Source organism: Humulus lupulus, chromosome X (assembly GCF_963169125.1).
Source record: "Humulus lupulus chromosome X, drHumLupu1.1, whole genome shotgun sequence".
NCBI lineage: Eukaryota > Viridiplantae > Streptophyta > Magnoliopsida > Rosales > Cannabaceae > Humulus > Humulus lupulus.
In genome coordinates, this window is record NC_084802.1 from 110,860,377 (window position 1) to 110,881,753 (window position 21,377).

Consider the following 21,377-nt stretch of genomic DNA (forward strand, 5'->3'; position numbering starts at 1 on the left):
AGAAAAGAGTGTGCTTGTATTTTATTTGTTCAAATCTGACACCCACCGAAGCCTTTACCATTGTCACCCCTAGTAAAGCAGTATTGTTGTATGCTGTCTTACACAAGAAATCTATAGATGTTGGCAATATTATTGCTGCTAATTTAAATGAGTGTTGTGTCACTGTTTATGTGGGGCTTTATTTTCCTAGCCTTATCACTAGTTTGTGTCTGCAAGCAGGGGTCCCCATTAATGAATTAGATGAGAAATTGCCCCCTCTAGTTTATGATTTGGTCAAGATTAACAATGTCAAAACTTTTTCAGCTGTTCCTAGTGCAGGTACCTCAAGACAGTCTGCTCGTCCACCGCCAAGAACTCAAAATGTCAACCAAAGGCTGGACACTTTGGTGTCACAGTTCCAGCAACACCACTTGTGGAGTGTCAATGTGGAGCAGAACCATTATGCCTAAAACCAAGCTTTCGCCACTCATTTTGGCATTGACACAAGTGGATTTCCACCATATCCACAACCACCCAATTTTGCGTATCCTCCACCTAAGGGGGTGACGAGGTCGGTCCTTCATCGTGAGTCGAGTCAGGTAAGTTTTCTTTCCTTAGCTTTTATTTAAACATTGGGGACAATGTTTTTGGTAAGTTTGGGGAAGGGGGATTTTCTTTTAGTTATTTGTGTTTAGTTAGTTGAGTCAAGTGGCTGTTTCGTTTGGTGTTTTGTTAAATTGTGTTTTTTTTTTTTTGTTAATAATGTTCTGTGTTAGGGTATTGAGAGAGTCTGTCGAATCAAGATAACAATGATTAGCTAATGAGAATAGGTGAATGACTTGTAATATAATTCGAGAAAAATATATTTGATTATAAAAAAAAATCTATGTGCTTAGTTTGACCACTTCTTTGGATTACTTTAATTCATTGTAAAACTGAATATTTGATAATGATTGGTAAATTCTTGCATTTAAATATATTTACACTTGCTGAATTTTGAATGTGGAAAGAATGTATGAACAATTCTAGAACTTGCTTGCTTATTATTTGAGGCGAAATCATAGACAATGCTTGTTTAGGAAAATGATTTAGGCGATTTTTTTTTGGAACGTTTGAGCCTTTCATTCCATCCTTGATTAATTTATCCTTAGTTACCCTTTTTTTTCGAGCCTAAACGTATAATTTTTTATTGTTAACCACTTATTTTGAGCATAATTGAACACTTTATTCCCTTGATTTATACCATGAGCATATAAACATATAAATGGGGATTGATTTGTAATGTGTGTTATTGTGTGATTTGGTTGTGACAATAGAAAAATAAAAGGAAAGATTGAGAGGAAAATTCGAAAAAAAAAAAAAGATTGAAAATAAACTACACTTCTTATGTTTGTTCACATTGAAAAACATAAGTTTGGGGAAATGTAGTTGAAAAAAAAAAGATACATCTAGTGTAAATTTTTCTCAATCTTGGAAAATAAAGGAAAATTTGGGGTTGTTTGGATTACAATGTGGATATCAGGTGTGGTTTGTTTTAGGGCTGAGCATAAAATCTGAAAAACCGAAAAAACCTTATAAACCGACCTTCCGAACACCAAAAAAATCGAAACCGATTAAACCGAACACCGAAAAAACTGCCAACGGTGCAAACCGCCACTGTTCGGTCGATTTGAAAATTTTGTCCGGACCGACCGACGGAACCGAAACCGACCGAACACTATAATATAAAATAATATAATATTATATAATTATTAGTTAAAAATTAAAAAAATCTAATATGTTTTTAGGGCACCGAATCTCTCTCGGTCTCTATCGCATTCGCATATACTCAGCAGCTCAGCCCCTCTATGTCGTCTCCTTCCTCTTTGTCTCTGGTCTGTTTTGCTCTCTCCTCCCTCCCAGCCCAAACGAACGGAACGGAACGGCTCTCTCCCTCATCATCTCATCTCCTCCTCTTCCTCTCTGTTTCGCTATCCTCCTTCCCAGCCCAACCGAACTGAACAGACCGAGCAAACGTGACTCGGCGACAGCACTGCCCAGCCCACTCCGGCAACCGCTTCACGGACACAGTGACCCGAGGTATGCCATTGTATTATTAATTATCAATTTTATTTTATAGCTTCATTAAAAAACACTATATCTATATTTTCATACTAGAATATAGTTATGTGTGTGTGAGCGTTTATTATAAAGAAATAATGTTCTATTTTATATATATATATGTGTGTGTGTGTGACTAATGGTTATGGAAGAAAGGAATAAAGAAGAAGCTGAAATGAAAAAACAGAGTGAATTGACACACACACATATATATATTATATATATATGTGTGTGTGACTAATGGTTAGGAAGGAAGCTGAAACGAAAAAACAGAGTGAATTGAGTCTAGTACCAATATACAAAAAAAAACATTTCAAAATATATATATCTTTAAATGGTATAAATAATAGCAAATAAAGGAGTTTGTTTTATGCTCCATTTAGACTTTGGAAAACCACACTGAGCTATAATCAAGTGAATTATTATTATTATAAAGGTTAACATTGGATTTTAACCTTGTTTTGGATGATGTATTAAGAATATTATTATAGAGTTCCAAGATGGATGAAAGAATATATTGGCTTGATTGTGAACTATTTATTGAGAATGTTGTGATGTGAGGATAGAAGCATTGGCTCTGAACTATATGTTTGATTTTGTAAGAAGATTGCCCGACCATTATTGGGTGCTGAAGGGGATGATAAAGTATGATATGCGTTCATTAGTGGAGCATGTAAACAAATAAATGAAAATTGGCATAATTATTAATGTAAGATATTAGAAATATCCTTAGGCAACTGTGGTGAGCTGAGAATAATTAACAGTTTGAAGAAAAGAAAATCCAATGATTTGGGAATTAATTAAGTTGGTGTTTGATGAAGGGAAGCCTCCTTTGTTTAGAGAACATTTTACTTATTTTTGTTAGTTTGTTGTACATGTATTTTATTAGTCCTTTCGAGTAAGCTCTTGTACTTTGGTGTAACTTAATTGGGCTCCAAAATTGAAGAGGAAGACAGAAAATAAAGGAATAAAAAGTATAAGAATTAAACATTTTTTTTTATCAATTGTGTATTAAACTGATAATTTTTCTTTAGATAAGTGTTGTTAGAAGTATTTATATTTATATTGACTAGATAATGATCATAATCATCATGTCTTGTTATTATGTTTTATATTTATTATGTTTTACAAGTTAAACTAGCAAGAAGAAACACAACTTTCATTTATGGGCACATTCATATTATGTTTTATATTTGTTGCTGAAATTGTGTTTATAAATATGTAAATAGATCGTTAATATGGATAACGAGGGAAATTTAGAAAGGATGATGGGGGAGTGGTTGGAGTATGCTGAAACTAATTTGTCAAGTTCTGATGAAGAAGAACAAGCGAAGGAAAGGAAAAAAGAGAACGTACGAAAGAAGAAGAATGATCGACAAAATCAAGATAAGGAAAAAGACAAAGAGACCCAGAAAGATGATAACGAAAAAGAAAAGGAGAAAGAGGTTGAACGACCAGAAAAGAAGCAAAGGGTTCGAAAGAAAACATCGAGCGTGTGGGATCATTACACTATGTTGCCTGATTGTGATCCTAAGAAGCCAAGAGCTGCTTGCAATTATTGTGGCACCGATTATGCGGCTGATACAAAGTTGAATGGGACTAGCACACTATGGGCACATGTGGAGAGAAAATGTAAGAAGTGTCCTTTCAGTGACTGGGTTGAGCAAAGTAAGAAGCAACAATCAACTATGGATAGATTTACTAAAAAGACAACAACATGCAATGAAGAAGAAGTCGCTTCAAGTGGGCTTCTGCTAAAGTTTAATCAAAATGCTGTTAGGAAAGTGATCGCCGAATATATCATTATGGATGAGTTATCCTTTAGGCACGTGGACGGAAAAGGATTTCAGAAGCTCATTAAACATTTCTTTCCCACATTTCAGTTCCCATCAAGATTTACTGTTGCAAGAGATATTTACAATGCGTTTCTAGATCAGAAGAAAGAGTTGAAGTCGATTTTGGTGAAGCACAGAGTGATGTTGACCACCGATTATTGGACATCAATCCAGAATATTAGTTATTTGTGTTTGACTGCACATTGGGTTGATGATAATTGGAAAATACAGAAGAGAATTATCAACTTTATCCAAGTTCCTAGCCATAAAGGGGACTAGGTGGGGAAAGAGTTGATAAATTGTCTTAATGAGTGGGGTATCTCCTCAGTTTTTGCAGTGACGGTTGACAATGCCTCCTCAAATGACGTTGCTCTTAGAAAATTGAAGGGGCACTTGTTGGACAAAGACAATACCATTCCATTGAATGGCGAAATGTTTCATATGAGGTGTTCAGCTCATATTTTGAATTTGATAGTAACTGATGGGTTGAAAGAGTTGAATGATGCAATTTCAAGCATTCGAAATGCGGTGAGATATGTCCGGTCATCTCCAGCTAGACTGAAAAGATTTAAAGAAAGTTGCAAGGATGCAAACATTGAATCAAAAGCCTTGTTATGCTTGGATGTGGTTACTGGGTGGAACTCCACCTACTTGATTTTAGAAACTGCTATAAAATTCAAGAAGGCTTTTGAGAATTTGGAAGCAGATGCGAACTACACAAAGTACTTTGATGAAGAAAGAATGGATGGCCCACCAACCAACCTAGGCTGGGAAAAAGCAGTTGTATTTGTCCACTTTTTGAGGAGATTCTATGATCTTACTAATCGATTTAGTGGGTCATTATATGTCACATCCAATCTATTCCTTCCAGATATTTTGAAGGTTCAAGCTGATTTAACTACTATGGCTTCTAATCCTGATACTTTGTTAGGGGCTATGGCAGTTAGTATGAAACAAAAGTATGACAAGTACTGGGGAAGGATTGAGAAGCTCAATATGTTGACATTTATTGCCAATATCCTTGATCCAAGGTATAAATTAGAGGTTGTGAATCGTTGTTTCAAATTTGTGTACACTTCAAGTGAGGCTGAAAAAATGATAAAGTTGGTGACAAATACTTTGGCACAGCTATATGCTTTTTATAAACAACAACAACCATCTCAGTCATCTCAAGCTCAACCATCTCAATCTCAGTCTCAGCCATCTCAGCCTGTTATCAATTCCACTACAGAATCATTTCTTCAAGGGCAACTACAACTTAGTGATGACATTGAAGAAGATGATCTTGAATAGTACTTGAGTGATCGTCGTGAGAAACTTGATCCTACCTTTGATATTCTACGATGGCGAAAACAGAATGGATTCAAGTATCCAATAGTTGCGCGTATGGCAAAAGATGTATTGGCTGTTCAGATGTCTACAGTAGCATCTGAATCAGCTTTTTCTACTGGGGGAAGAATCCTAGATTCATTTAGGAGTTCCTTATCCCCGAGGATGGTGGAGGCTTTTATTTGTTCTAAAAATTGGTATACTTGTGAGTCTGAAGAGCCTATTGTGCTTCGACAATACATGGATGAGATTGATGGTTTAGAGGCATGTGAACAAGTTTTTCTAGGTATTTATTTACTTAATAGCTTATTCTAATTGAAATATTATATATATTATAGCTTATTTGTATTAATTGAATATTTTTCAGGTGATGGCTCGTGTATTACCTATGTACCTGAGAATCTTGGCAGTGGGTCTGGGAGTGGGAGTGGGACCGATAAGAACAATTGAAATCTCAAGCTAACTAGTTGAATTCTAATATTGTAGTTTAGTAGCTTTATTTCTCTTAAAAGTACCATGTAGCATGTGTTATATATACATTATAATTTTATTCTTTCTTTTGTCTTAGGAGCAGGTGGTCATGGTTGCTTGATGCAGGCCATGAAATGAATGAATGCTGGATTTTGGATTGGACTTTGTTTTCTATCTATTCTTTTGAAATTTGAACTTGATTTGTGTTGTTGTAGTCGATTAGACTTAGATTTAATTTGTGTTGTAATGGACTATGGACTATGGACTTTGGACTTTAAGTTTAAACTTTAATCATGTGTTGAGATTTGTGGTTGTAGTCTTTTGGTTTTAAATTTTAATTGGGTTGTGTCTTGGATTGGACTAATAGATATTGGAGTATTAGACTTTTGATGATGTGTTGTGATTTGAGATTATGTTATGCTCTTATGGACTTTTAATTATGTTTCAAACTTTAAAATTTGTAGATGTAATTATGTTCTATATATTTATGTTTTAAAAACGCAAAAAAATGGATTCCAACAATCCAAAATTTTTAATTTTTTAACTAAAACTTTCAACAAAAAAACAATAATAAATTCGGTTTGGTCGGTTTAACCGACCAAACCGCGGTCCAAAACGGTCGATTTTTTCTTTTAACTAGTTTGGTCGGTCGGTTTTTGGATTGCACCAATCCGGACCGAAAACCGAATTCTGGATTTTATGTTATGAAAAAACCGCCCAAACCGACTGATGCTCACCCCTATTGTTTGGATTATATGCTTATGGTATATATGAGCCTAAATGACTATTTTATCTACCGTTACCTAAGCCTCTAAATACAAGCTTTAAAAGACCTTTTGATTCTTGAACATGCATTGATTTATATTAGTGGAGAATAATAAGTTAGCAAGCATATGGAAATTTGGGATTTGATGGATTGATGGTGAGAGTTCAGCATGTGTAAATTATTTTAAATATGTGTTATTTACTGTTCATGGTTGAATAGACAAAAATGATCAATGGGTTAAGGTAAGTTGAAGAAGTGGTTGGATTGAAAATCTAGATGACTTGTCAGTTATTTTTCGAAAATTATATATGCTTGTCCTTCATTAATTTTGAGGCTTAAAAATTGTGGTTATCTTGATTCATTTGTTTAGTGTCTGTATTTATTTGTTTAGTTTATCTTGAGTCATGTTTTCTTTGCTCGAGGGCGAGCAAATGTTAAGTTTGGGGAAGTTTGATAAATGAGTTTTAGACTTGTTTATCTATGTGTTTTTCAGGTTAAGTATTAGGTGTTTGTTTTGCTTTGTTCTATTTTACGCTGGTTTTTGTATGTTTTCAGGTGTCGAAGGGCTTAGGTGACTTAGGTGTGGAAACATGGTGGAAAAATTGACAAAATGACAAAAATTGGTGGAAAACGGTGTTTCGGAGCACTTCCTGCGACCGCAGGAAGGGTGTCTTGCGACCGCAAGTCCAGAAGAGAATTGGCATTTCTAGAGCATTCCTGCGACCACAGGAATGACATCCTGCGACCGCATGATACATCTACAAATGAGAAAAATGCATATTTTTAATTAAGGGTATTTTGGTCCTTTCATGTTTAAAAAATCGCTAATTAGGTTTAAATTACGATTAAGGAGAGAAAATGAGGCACTTTTTGCAGACCTAGACTGGGAGAGGAGGCTGAGGAGTGGATCTATCATTTAGAGTTTCTTTTCTTCTCTTTTTATTTTTTAGTTTATGTTAATTTCAGGTTTATGGATTTCTTAGTGATGTTTATGAACTAAATTATGTTTATGTTTTCTAATTGACTCTCTTGAAACTATATTATGATTTAATGCATTTATCTATTTCTTCTTCATCTGAAATCTATTCAATTTGTGTTTATTGTGTATGTGATTGACTGCGCACCTTTTACATACGATTTATGAATTTGGATCAAAATCTGAAAAGTGAGATTTGAATATGCTAAAATTGAATAGACATAGATTTCAATTTAGATGAGAGTACCAAATTGGTTTATGTGATTTAGGGCTGTATTCATTGCTTCCTATTGCTTGAATTGACCATAGAAATATAGGGAAGTCACATTAGATCGAGTTTTCTATTTCTTAACTCGAATAGTTAACACTTTTGCATGCCTATCATTTCAGTGAGAAGAGTTTCAGTAGTAATTGCATTAAAAATTAATAGAGTGGATAGTAGAGAAGATTAGGATTCCTAATTGTTTCATAGTGAATTTAATCCTTGTGTTCTTGTTATTATTTGATTTCTGTAATTTTCATTTATTTTTGTTTTCTTATTTTCAAATTTCACAAATCCAGTTTTTATTAGCCAAATAGAAACTAGAAATTAATTATTTGGTAATTGATAAATAATTCTTCGTAGGACGACATTCGTTCTTATCGAGATTTATTACAAATTGCGATTACGTATACTTGCGTAGCTATAAAATTCGCAATAGTAATTGAGCTCATTAACCATTTTGGTATATAAATAAATAAAACATTTTGGTTCATCCCAACAGCTCTGTACCTTGCTTCCTCATCGTTTATCAGATTCCAAAGGTGTCTCTCGCTCTCTCTATCTTTACTTTTTTTGGATTATTTTTCTAATCCCGTACAAACTCCACTAGCTTCCACCTTTCCCTTTTTTTTTTTTTTTTTTGCAACATTTTTTTGGTTCTGGATTTCTCGTGGGGTTCGTTATTGGTGTAGAATACATGTGGATTCAGCTCTATTTGCTGTTTAGAGAATCCTTGTACATGGTCTGAGATCTTATGGTAATGTTGTTGAAGAAGGGAAAGTGGTCCTGGTAAAGTCTTCTATGGCTAATTGTTTGTTTTCTGGCTTTATCCCGGTTCTTGGTTTTGGGTTGAAGAAGGGTGCTATTACTTTTGCTGCATTTGGTTGAACATTTATTTTTCATAACGCCTTTGTTTCTGATCAATATGTAAAGGTGGGGACTTTAGGCTTTAATTAACATGTTAATGTGATTTGATTTGTGAAACTAAACTCTGTAAAAATGTAGTTGTGGAATGACACATACAAAGTTTCTCTTTAATAGTCTTACATGCATATATATATATAGGAACTATAAGCTCTGTAAAAAATGTAGTTGTGGAATGACACATACAGATAGATTCAAGTACAAATGGGGTTCTTGGCAGCTATTTAGGCAGGGAATATTAGCAATAATGAAGTAAAAAGTTTATTCTTGAAAGAGATCAGCTATAATTAATATAATAATATATATTATTAATATATAGATGTCTCTTGATTATCTTTTTGAGAATTATGGCATGTACTCTTTGAGTTATGTGTAGCAATATCTGGCAGTAACCTGATTAGCACTCAGGAAAATTGGAAATTATAAAGGTACAAGTGCCATATATTACACTACTATATATATATATATATATGCATGTATGTTTATGCATCACATACATCATCAGAATATAAGCATTTTTTTAGCAATTAATATTATTATTATTCTTTACTGGGGTGGAAAGAATCTTTAAGGAACCAAACAAATCTAGTAAGTAATGGGGTCAGTTTCCTCCTCCTGGTCAGTAGTAGTAACCTTTGAATATTTACAAGAATGTTTGCACCACATATATATACATACATATATTTATATATTTCTATATAATGATAATAGTTCTTTCAATTCAATATTGTTTTTTTTTTTTTAAAAAAGAAAGAATTAATAATAAAGATGCATTCATGAATCCTTGTCAGATAGATCAAATCTCATGTTACTAAATTGAACCTCCCCAAAAAATGCAACTTCCATGAGAGGTGCTTGTCTAGCAGCAACTTCCATGATTCTTAGTTTAGCTACCCCAAGTAGATGAACCTTTTATTTAGTTTTCTTTGTTTCTGAGTATATTTGAATGTAGTTTTACTGGTTTAGTCTTGTTGACCCTGATTTTGGGCAACTGACACGGAGTCAAAATGCGTTTGACGTGGGTGAATGCGTTGAAAAGAAGGTGATGACGAAAATAATAAGAACACAATATTTTATAGTGGTTCGGCCCCAGGATCTGGTAATAACCTACGTCCACTTAGATTGTTATTGATGTAAGATCCAAAGGAGTGATCAAAGAACTTGGATTCAATGAGTTTCACCAACCTCTGAAGAACAATACAATATGACTAATTTTGATAACTCTAATCTCAAGTGATCTAGAAGTCAGAAAAGAGAAAAGGGATCCTCTTCCCTGAGCCCTCTTCTTCTATTTATAAGCTCAGGGAAGATTTACATTGATTTGTTACAGATATTATTTCCTAAATAATCGGATACTCAGGAAATCATGGAGATAATTTTGGATTCCATCATAACTACCTAAGATTTCCTCCGTGTATTATGTGCATATGACCAAGCTGGTCGTATAGAGAAACTGATCGCATGATACTGAATATCTTCCTGGTCGATAGTCGAACACAGATTATGCCAGATGTCAGCCACGTGTAATTAAAGCCTGCCAAGTCATTCACTTCTTGATTTTTGGGATAACATTTGCCCCCCAAGTTTGTTTAGTGTGACCAGCAATAAAGAAACTTAAGGGAACAACCGTTCATACTCCCATGCATTGTCGAAAACTGTGATATAATTATGTCTAATCAAGCCTTTTCGGTTTCCAAAAAGGCAATTTGACGGCTTATACACTTCCCCACGTTTTGAAAGTGAGAAGTGATGATTACTGCCTTTTGGCTGTCCCTTCGATCCCTATAAATAGGCTTTTCTTCTATTTTAAGAAATTTTTACCCGTCACCTTTGCCAATATTTTCAAGAACTTGCACTAGAGTTCAGAGCTTCGAAAACTAGTCTGACGTCTTGCTGCAGGTCTTCCGATTCAAGTTTCCATCTTTCTCCGAATCTCCATTTTCGCCCAGGTAAGAACTTCGTTCTTTAAGCTTTCTATTACGCCATGCATGCCATTTCTGTACTTTGTGACCTCTGCGTTCTTGAATAGGGTTTTAAGAGTTTCTTGGTATAAGCCACCTATTGCTAGGTAAAAGTGCGTTTTTATGCCTTGTATAGGTTAGGTCGATACCTTGATATATAGAATCTCTGATTTAGGACGTTAGGTTGACGAAAGATTCAACCTTTAAGCCATGTGAAAAAACCGAAATTTTTTCCCGCCCTTCAGGAGTCGAAAAAGTTCTTTTTAGAAAACATTTTTCTTTCCTTTTTGTTTCTATCCGTCTTTTAAACTACCCACGTTGAAGTTAGTGTAGGACTAGGATGCTGCTGGTTATTTAGGCACGAGCAACGTTATCCCAACTCCTCCCACTACTTCGCGGATTGTGTCTTATCTCCTCCATTGTCTGTTTGCAGTTCATATGAAAGACCCTTGGGGGGGGAGAAAGACCTATCGAAGACGAAATCTTGGCCCAACTGCTCGAGGGTGAAGAGAATCCATCCACGCTGATTCCAGAAATTCCATTTTCACGTTCTAACCCAAATCCTCCACCAACTCCTACTCAGAAAATGGCCAGAACAAAAACCAAGGCTAGAAAAAGACGCAACCCTTACTCTCCAAGTCAGCCTCCTACTGATGCTCCCTCGACCAGTGGTCGAGGTGAATTCCCTCCTGAAACTGAAGTTCAGAGGCGTGCCCATCCTCGCCATGCCGACCAGCTGACTGTCGAGTGGCATGTGGTATCCCCAAGTACGGTGACAATTCGCATGATCAGCAACTGTTATCCAGATGTCCGGATAGCGTTTAGATTGATGTCCTCGGGGAAGAAGAATTGTCGATGTCTTTCACGGTAGGTGACCAGAGCTCGCGGATGGACAGAAAGGCTTCGCCTCTCCCGTGTAGTGTCCGGATTACTCTTCCAAGCAAACACAACATGGAAACTCGTCAACTCTCCCGGACTCCCGAAGGGGTATCCTTCGGGGAAGCCCCTTCCAGGAGAAGCTCTTCGAGTGGTCTCCGCGGAAACAGTTCCGTGCCTCGCACGGAACAAAACCAAACGGTCGAGTCTTGGAGGAGGCATATTTGGAATGATATCCGCCTGACACAGGATCCCGCCTGACACGCCCGTCAGGTCAAAGCCGCACACATCCCAGCACGCCTAAGGGTACTTTTTTGCCTACTGTTCCGCTGACAACTTGGAGAAGACGGCTGACTTTGTGTGTTCCCCATACTTTCACGTAAATATACCCACATAGAGTCTTGTAGCCATGCTACTACAGTAATTGTATCCCCTATTTATGGCTGGTGTAATTAAGACTCATGTACGTAGAGAAAAACCCTAATCCGAAACCCTAGCTATAAAGACCCCTTCATTTTACAAGAAGAGGGACGGCCAACAAATCACATAGCAAAAACTCTACCAAAATCTCTCTAGCTTCTTCTTCTTCAAGAGAACCCGAGAGAAACACTGTGAGTGTGGGAAGTTCTGGTACACCAGCCATCTTACTGTAACCTTTTCCAAGTATAATAACATCGACTCGTGGACTAGGGCTTGTTAACGCCTGAACCACGTAAAAACACTGTTTGTTTAGTTACATTTTAGCACTTCTACAGTTCTTATCTTTTTATTATTCTGTTTGTATTCGTTTCCGAAAAACTCGGTAAACATTTTGGTGCTTTCATTGAGAGCTGTAGGAAGTTGTTAGTCAGCTCTTTTTCTGTGTACGTTTTTTGTATTCACTTCGTGCTAAAGAGATGGTGACTACGAGAAAATCCGCTGTTGACAAAAATGCTACGGTCAACCCCGATACCGTGATGGAAGATGTGGTGCAAAGCGAACCCTTGGACTACCAAGGTGAAGACCCGACATCCCGCCAGGATCGGGTCAGTACCGAAGATACAACATACTTAGAAGACGAAGAAGAGTATGTCCAAGACGGTTATTACAAGGACGGCTGCTACTATGAGAAGGACCCAGAACTGGTCCAAGTAGCCGAAGAACTGGAGGTCACCAAAGCCAAGCTTACTGAGCAGGAGTGCCTCTCCGAAAAAATGCAGCGCATGATGGAGCGCCTCCAAAGCAAGTTCGGAGACCTAGGCGACTCGGACGAGGACGCCTCTGTTTTAGGTGGTGCTGATGCCGCTATGCCGGATCCAGCCGCTGCTGGACCATCCAAAGCCGCCCCTAACAAGGGCAAAGAAAAAGTTGGAGAGCCTGTGCGCGCTGACGCCCCTGCACCTCCTAAAGGCATGAATCACAAGGTCGACTGCCCCCCCCCCCCCCCCCCGCGTGCAGAAGGTCTCTGGCGCTCCTAAGCCCAGACGTCCTTCAGCCCCAAGGGGGCACTCCGTGCCTAAAGGGCCCGGTGCTAAGGCACCCAGGCCTAGGGGAAGGAACAACCGCCCCAGTGATTCCGTCAACCAGGACGGTCGGGCTGCGAACTCGCACTCCGAAGATAGCTGGTCCACGGTGGACCTAAGAAGAAGGTTGGAGGCCAAGTATGAAAAGGCCAAAGGAGAAAAGGCCCGGCCTCGCGGAGATGACCTCCGAAATCATATTAATGACAAGCTCCGGGGACGTGACCTCCCGGAGAGTGATACGAAGAGGCTCGAGGAACAGATAGCTGCCTTGACCAAGCTGGTCCGGAAGCAAAGTGGGGCCCTGTCAGACTCTGAGGAGGAAGACCCGGAACCATGTATTCGGAGGATCGCGGAAACGTCCCTCCCGGATAACTTCAAAATGCCCCACATAGAATTATATGATGGGAGGACAGACCCGCGTACCCACCTAGCTAAATACAACAAAATGATGCAAGTGGCGCGTGTCAGTGAGGACGCCAAATGCATGTGCTTCTCACTCACCCTTACCAAGTCCGCGGAGGACTGGTGGAAAAGATTAGCTCCCGGATCAATCCACAGTTGGAAGGAGCTACAGTCCGCATTCAGGAGGCAGTTTATTGCTGCCCGCGACCACGACATGGAGGTTGGTTCCTTAACCAACATCAAGCAGCAACCCACTGAGAACCTCAAAGCTTTCATTCAGAGAATTATGGAAGCTGCTGCAAAGACCAAGGTCAGCGATGACATGAAGCTGATCGCCCTCCAATCGGGCCTTACTGTCGGCTCCCTGCTATGGGGGGAAATGCAGAGGAGACGGGCAGAAACGCTGTCCGAATTCATGTCAAAGGCTCAGGGAATCATCAACCTTGAGGATGCTTACCAGCAGGCCTTTGGAGTTCCCCCAGCTCCAACGCCTTCCGTGACTGCGCCGAGCTTTGCTTCGCAAGTTCCCGCACTAGCCCTCACGCTTCCAGGAGCCCAATTCACTCCAAGTGTGTACGGGCCTTCCGCGTCTGCTCAGACGCCGAGTCAAACCCATTTCTCTGGGTACGGAGCTGTACAAACCGGATGTAGTATCGCTCCTGGCATGCCGCAGCCGTAAGCGGAAGCCCCAGAACGAAATTTGAGCCAATCGCGGAGCAAACGAAGCGGAAGAAACTCCAACCGGGGAGACCATTCAAAGAAGCCCCGGAAGGACTATGAGCCCAAGTTCACGGAATATACCAGTTTGATAGACTCGCGAGAGAATGTCTATCGGGCGACCTGTAATATGGTCAACTACAGGAAGCCCCCGAAAGTGTCTCACGGGGGAAGACGTCCGCGAGACTCCAATAAAAGGTGTGAGTTCCACGGAGACGTGGGGCACACCACGAACGAGTGCCTTCAGCTGAAGGATGAGATCGAGTCCCTGGCAAGAGCGGGACACCTCGGTCAGTGGGTGAGGATACCCATTATCTATCCCGGACAGGGGGTAGTTCACGGAGCTGCATATTCCCCGGGACAGAGGGGGACCGCTAGCGCTCCTGGAGCCGGTCACCCCCAAGCTCCCGGGTCTCAGTACCCAGCGCTTCCTGCTCCACCCGCTCCGGCGCCCATTGCCTTGTTGGCTCCAGGACCGGGCAACCCATATCCGCCCGGCCTTGCTCCGCCACCCATTGACGGACACGTAGCCACCATTTCCGGAGGACCGTACCTTGCCGGAAGCACCCGCAACTCCCAGAAGAGGTACTTGAGGGAGTTAGAACACGCCGAGGAGATGTGCGCCTTGGTTCAATCACCTGCTCAACGTCCCCGAATGATGGATCTTCCCATCACCTTCACGGAGGACGATGCTCGACATGTGCACTTCCCCCACAACGATCCCCTCGTGGTGGAAGCCCAGATTGCCAATAAGAAGGTCTCACGGATCTTGGTCGATAACGGAAGCTCCGTAAACATCCTCTTCAAAGCGGCCTTCCACGCGATCGGATTGACCGAGACAGACCTGGCCCCATGCCCCATCCAGCTTCAAGGGTTCAATGGGGACGCACTCATGCCATTAGGAAAAATTCAACTTCCAGTCACCCTCAGAGGAGAAAGCGACGCTTGTGCCTTCAAGCATAGCACATTCGTGGTGGTCGACTGCCCCACGGCGTATAATGCCATCTTAGGCCGACCGATCCTAATCGATTGTGGGGCCATAACCTCGATACGCCACTTATGTTTGAAGTTTCCATGCGACGATGGGCGTATTGGCACCCTCCGAGGAGACCAAAGAAGTGCACGGAGCTGTTATAACGTCTCCGTCCGATCCGTCTACACGGTCCAAGAGACGTTTGCTGCCATTCCTTTGGCGGAAGAATTAACAGAAACTGGGGGTGCTCAGGAGGCATACTTTGACGAACTCGACCCAAGAGTGGGAATCGAGAAAGCAATAGAGCCGATGGAGGAAGTCGAAGAGGTGATCCTCAACCCGGGAGAACCCACCAAAGTCATTCAGGTGGGGAAAAACCTGCCGTCGGCCATTCGAGATAAGATCGTGGCCACTGTGAAGGATTATCAGGATATCCTGGCATGGTGCCACGCTGATATGACGGGGATTAATCCCAATGTTGCGTGCCACGCACTCAACATAGACCCATCTGCAACTCCAATTCGCCAAAAGAGGAGGCCGTTGGACCCAGTGAGAGCCGAAGCCGTCAAAGCTGAAGTGGACAAATTGATGTCCATAGGCTTTCTCCAGGAGTCGCACTATCCCGTGTGGTTGGCCAACCCAGTTCTGGTCCCGAAACCCGATGGGTCCTGGAGAATGTGCATTGACTTCACGGACCTAAACAAGGCCTGCCCGAAAGATTGTTTCCCTCTTCCGCGAATCGATCAGATGGTAGACGCTACTTCCGGGTACGAACTCTTATCCTTCATGGATGCGTACTCCAGATACAACCAGATCAAGATGCATGTCGCGGACCAGGAACACACCAGCTTCCTCACGGACAAGGGTGTATACTGTTACGTGGTCATGCCTTTCGGTTTGAAGAATGCTGGGGCGACGTACCAGCGTCTAGTAAACAGAATGTTCAAGGACCAACTGGGGAGGAACATGGAGGTGTACGTGAACGACATGTTGGTAAAGTCCAAGACCTCCGGGGACCACAGTGACGACCTTGAGGAAGCTTTCGCCGTGATCCGAAAGTACGGGATGAAACTAAATCCAAAGAAATGTACTTTCGGGGTCTCGTCTGGGAAGTTCCTCGGTTTCATTGTCAGCTCCCGCGGAGTGGAAGCCAACCCTGAGAAAATAAAGGCGTTCATAGATATGCCTTCCCCCCGGAAACATAAGGATGTCCAGAGCGTTACCGGAAGGATAGCTGCTCTCAGCCGCTTCGTATCCAAGGCCACTGACAAGTGTATCCCCTTCTTCAATGTGTTGCGAGGAAACAAGAAGTTCGAGTGGACCCCCGAATGCGAAGCAGCCTTCCAACACCTCAAAGAACATTTAACCCGAGCTCCCATTCTGTCCAAACCTGTCGAAGGAGAGGCGTTGTTCTTATACTTAGCTGTGACTGAGCACGCAGTGAGTGCCGCTCTCGTCCGGGAAGATGGCCGTATCCAGCTCCCTGTGTATTACGTAAGCAAGAGGTTATTGGACGACGAGTCCAGATATTCAATGATCGAGAAACTCTCCCTCTGCTTGCTAATTGCTTCACGGAAGCTGAGGCCATATTTCCAGGCGCACACCATCAAAGTACTCACCAACCACCCTCTCCGACAAGTCCTGCAGAAGCCCGAGTCTTCTGGCAGATTGCTTAAGTGGGCCATGGAACTGAGCCAGTTCGACGTCCACTACCAACCACGTGTTTCCATAAAAGGTCAAGCTCTCGCGGACTTTATTGTGGAATGATCGGGAATGAATGACCTCCCGGAAGATCCTGTCCCGGAACTTCCCACATGGAAGGTCTATGTAGACGGAGCCTCAAATGAAAAAGGAGCTGGAGCGGGGGTCATCCTAATATCTCCCCAAGGGCATCAGCTCCAGAGCGCCATCCGTTTCGCGTTCCCAGCATCCAACAACGAGGTAGAACACGAAGCCATGTTAGCTGGGTTACGACTGGCCAGAGAAGTCGAAGCCCAAAAAATCGAAGTATACAGCGACTCCCTACTTGTGGTAAACCAAATATCTGGGGAATACCAGACGAAAGGCGAAAGGATGGCTGCCTACGTGTCTCTCTCTCGCGACCTACTGCAGCATTTTAAAGGCTACCAAATCCGCCAGGTCCCCCGGGACCAGAACTCACTCGCGGACACGCTGGCCAAGCTTGCAACGGACCCGGAGATTGAACAGTATGGCTTAGTCCCCATCGGGCACTTAGAAGCCCCCAGTACTGAGACACGAAGGATAAACGCCATCATCGACCATTCCCACTCCTGGATAGGACCCATCCTCAGATTTCTCACCACCGGAGAGCTCCCCACTGATAAAGCTGACGCAAGGAAGCTCCAATATCAAGCTCCCCGATACGTGGTTATGGATGGAAAGCTTTACCGCAGGGGGTTGTCCATACCCTTCCTTAGGTGTGTTGCCGGAACCGAAGTCAGCACCATCATCCATGAGATTCACGGAGGCTTCTGTGGCGATCATACCTCCGGGCTGAGCCTCTCCAAAAAGATCCTTCGACAAGGATACTTCTGGCCCACCATGAAGAAGGATTGTGTGGATTATGTTAGGAAATGTGAGCAGTGCCAGAGGTACGCCAAGGTTCCGCGAGCGCCGCCTACAGAAATTACCCTAATGACCAGCCCCTGGCCGTTCGCCGTTTGGGGCATTGACCTAGTAGGTTCCCTCCCAACTGGAAAGGGTGGAGTGAAGTATGCCATAGTCGCGGTAGACTACTTCACCAAATGGGCTGAAGCTGAACCTATGAACACGGTCACATCTAAAAAAGCACTGGACTTTGTCATCAGGAATATAGTGTGTCGTTTTGGGCTTCCACGAAAAATTGTGTCCGACAACGGAAAGCAATTTGACAGTGAACACTTCATGAACTTCTGTGCTTCGCATGGAATTATCAAAAGCTTTTCCGCAGTCGCCAGACCCCAGGCTAATGGGCAAGTGGAAGCTGTAAACAAAATATTAAAGACCACGTTGAAGAAAAAACTCCAAGCCTGCAAGGCTCACTGGCCGGAAGAACTTCCGCGAGTACTTTGGGCCTATCGCACAACAGAGAGAACTTCGACGGGGCACACGCCTTATTCCATGACATTCGGTTGCGAGGCCGTCATCCCAGTAGAAACTATGATCCCCTCTCACAGGCGAGATACCTACGACCCTACCCAGAACCATGCCCTTCTCCAGGAGTCCTTGGACATGATCGAAGAGCTCCGGGAGCAGTCGCAGGTCCAACTAAAAATGTACCAAGGCAAGATAGCCCGACACTTTAACACGAGAGTCAAGAGCCGTACATTCGAAGTTGGGGATCTTGTCCTACGGAGAGTATTTCCTGCTACGCAGGATCCGGGAGTGGGGGTCCTCGGACCCAACTGGGAAGGCCCCTACGAAGTCCAAGAAAAAGTGGGCCATGGGACGTATCACTTAAAGAGACTCGACGGATCTAAAGTCCCGCGCGCCTGGAACGCGGAGCACCTCCGCCGTTACTACCAGTAGGCCCTGGACCATCTAGTCGAAAGTCCTTGGTGAAATTAGCAAAAGTGAAAAATGTGGAAATAATCCTCCCTGTTGTAAAACTCACGCCTAGCAGGCCAATGTAATGAAACACGGAGGGATTCACTCCGCTTTTACTGCACTTTTCATCCCTATGTTCAAAGCTGCGTTTTAACAAGTGACCACGCGGTCCGGAGACGTCCGGACCCCACGCTCACTTGGGGGGGTATACATGGCTAAGGCATAGCCATACGCCCCTTGAACAAAACGTACACAGAACACCACTATTGTGCTAGCATTGTGTTTGAAATTTTTAAATTGTTTGAAATGTTTAAATTGTTAAACTTAGGTTTATTTGTTGCCATGAACATGCTTGCATTACGTGTCCTATGTGCATTATGTGCTTATGTGAAAATTTCCATGGAAATGCCTGCCATTATGTATCATGAAAAGTATCTCCTGTGTAGCCCAGCGATGGACAGGACTGGGGGTTGAGGCACGTTCATAGAGCTACGCCGAAACACCCCTAACTCCTTGACAAGTCCTTTGCAGAATACTCCGCGATCGCTGTAGAGCTCTGCTTCGCAAGCTCCAGCTCCGGGTCCCGCAAGGCGAAAGATGGAAAGATCCGCGACCGTTGTAAGCCTTGCTTCGCAGACTCCAGCTCCGGATCTCACAAAATAATGCATGGCGAGCTCCTCGACCATTGCAAGTTTCAGCTCCAGGAGCAGACATGGTCGATCCACCACTCACGGCAGGCCTTGCTTCGCAAAGCCCCTGCTCCGGGATCACACCTGGTGGGCGTGGCGATTTCCCCGACAGCAACGAGCCTTGCCTTGCAGGGCTCCATGCCAGGTCCCTGAAGTCAGCCACCATGAGGTTCGCAATAACGGTTAGTTTTGCTTCGCAAAGATCTAACCTTAAGTCTAGCGACGCTCACCAAAAGAACTCCCGTTCCAAACCATGGAACGGCTCACCTTAGCAATCCCAGCGAACCGTATAACTACAAGTCCCGGGATTGGCTATCTGCCTTAGGAAAGCTAAAATACGGTGAAAGGAGCCTGGCCGTTGGAACCAGGAAACCTTCGTAACCTAGAAACTACGTGGGAAAAGACATCATCCGTTAGAACTTCAAGTGGGAAGTGCATAGGTTTTGGCCGTTGGAACCAAAACCTCATACGCCCCTACAACAGTTTCTACCGTATAAAAGTCTACCCTATGAGCAAAGATAAATAAAGAACTCGGCAGAAAAGAAAGGAGAATGCTATAATTATGGCAAATATGTCCGCAATGAAAAACTCAAAATGAAAAATAATTAAAGATAAAACCCCTTCAAGCATTGGGGGTAACTGCAGCTTCCACGACCGCGGCCTCGGGGGCATCGGCTTCAACTGAGGCTGGCGGAGTCGGCTCATTGGTAGGCGGAACTTTGTCATGAGAAGGTTCAGAGGTCCTCGCCTCTCCGGGATCTCCCACCTGAGGAGCTCCAGCACGTTCGTCAATGTTGAAAGTTTGGACGTACACCTCTGGGCCTTGATCCCACACGAGTAGCTTCTCCCTCATGGCTTCGGCATCATCTCCCAGATAGCCTAATACCTCCGGGTTCACTTTCCAGAGTTGATGCATGAGGACCACATGCGATATATTAATCATCCTGTTCAGTATCACCTCAGCATCCTCCTTCTCCTTCAAGCGCTCCGCCTCGGAGGTTGCCAGCTGTGCCTCCGCGACAGTTAGTTGAGCCCTCAATTTTTCCATTTTGGCCTTGGAGGCATCACGCTCCCCCTTAAGAGAATCAATCTCCTTGCGCTGCTCCCTATTTTGGCTCAGCACGGATTGCTTCTCGGTCACATGCCCCCTGGCAGTGAATTGCAAGGCCCCGATCTCTTTATCCTTCTCGGCGAGCCCCAACTGCAGCATAGACACAAGATCCCTGCTCCTCTTATGGAGTTGCTCCTCCTTGTGCAGCTTACTCTGAAGAGTGGAATATTCCTCTTGATGCTTAAGGAGGAGATCATTTTTTGATTGCAAGCGAGCTTCCAAGGTATCCTTCTCCACCTTGGCTTGGGACAGCTCTTCCCGGAGCTTGGTGTTTTCGGCCTTCATCCCATCCGACCGCTGTCTAAACTCATTCTCTGCCTTGGCCCGGTACTCTTGGTATTTGGCAAGATATTTCTTGTCCGCCTCTTCCTCAGCCGTGCGCCGGGCCTGATCAATCTTCTCCGAAGCCTCCAAGGCCTGTTGGGTCAGTTTCTGCTTCTCCGCCTCCAAGACCTGGCGAGCCAGCTGGCTCTCCTCCAGTTGAACCAGAACTGCACCAACCTCCCGGAACGAGCGTTCCGCGATCATAGAGGCCTGCAAGGAAAGACAACAGAATGAGCTAAAGTCGGACCAAAAGACAGATGATCCCAAAAAAAAAACAACAACTGACGGCTTACCCCGGACAGTTGCTGCTTCACAGCGTGTGTCAGCAACAGCGGATCCTTACTACTACTGATGGCCCATTTCTCAGAATTGAGCTCGCACAAGCTCAGGGCCATGTCCTCCATCATCTCAGCTCCGAACGGCGCCAATGCACGTCCGAGCCTAGGCACCAGCCTCTTCTCCAAGGCTGGACCATCCAAAACCGCTCCGGCCGGGTGAAGGGATCTCACCCCCTCGGCCAGCTCAGCTCTCTTCACGGCAGACAAGTTATCTGCCCTTCCCTGAGTAACAGCCTTCTCCGCCTCTAACCGCCTCTTCAAAAAACTATCGGCCCGTCTTACACCCTCCAGGAGAG

The 21,377-nt window shown here is 43.1% G+C and overlaps 1 protein-coding gene across 1 annotated transcript; it reads left to right on the forward strand.

Annotated features, from left to right (window-relative positions):
* The first annotated feature begins 3,317 nt into the window (after positions 1-3,317).
* Positions 3,318-5,207, forward strand: LOC133806154 (zinc finger BED domain-containing protein RICESLEEPER 2-like). Its single transcript, XM_062244279.1, has 2 exons — positions 3,318-4,104; positions 4,243-5,207. Exons 1-2 carry the CDS (start codon positions 3,318-3,320, stop codon positions 5,205-5,207), a joined length of 1,752 nt encoding a protein of 583 aa, XP_062100263.1.
* The last annotated feature ends 16,170 nt before the right edge of the window (positions 5,208-21,377 follow it).

Coding starts and splice junctions, on each gene's coding strand:
- LOC133806154 (XM_062244279.1), top strand. CDS start 3,318: ATGGATAACGAGGGAAATTTAGAAAGGATGATGGGGGAGTGGTTGGAG. Junction 4,105..4,242: donor CCAGAATATTAGTTATTTGT/GTTTGACTGCAC, acceptor GTATCTCCTCAG/TTTTTGCAGTGACGGTTGAC.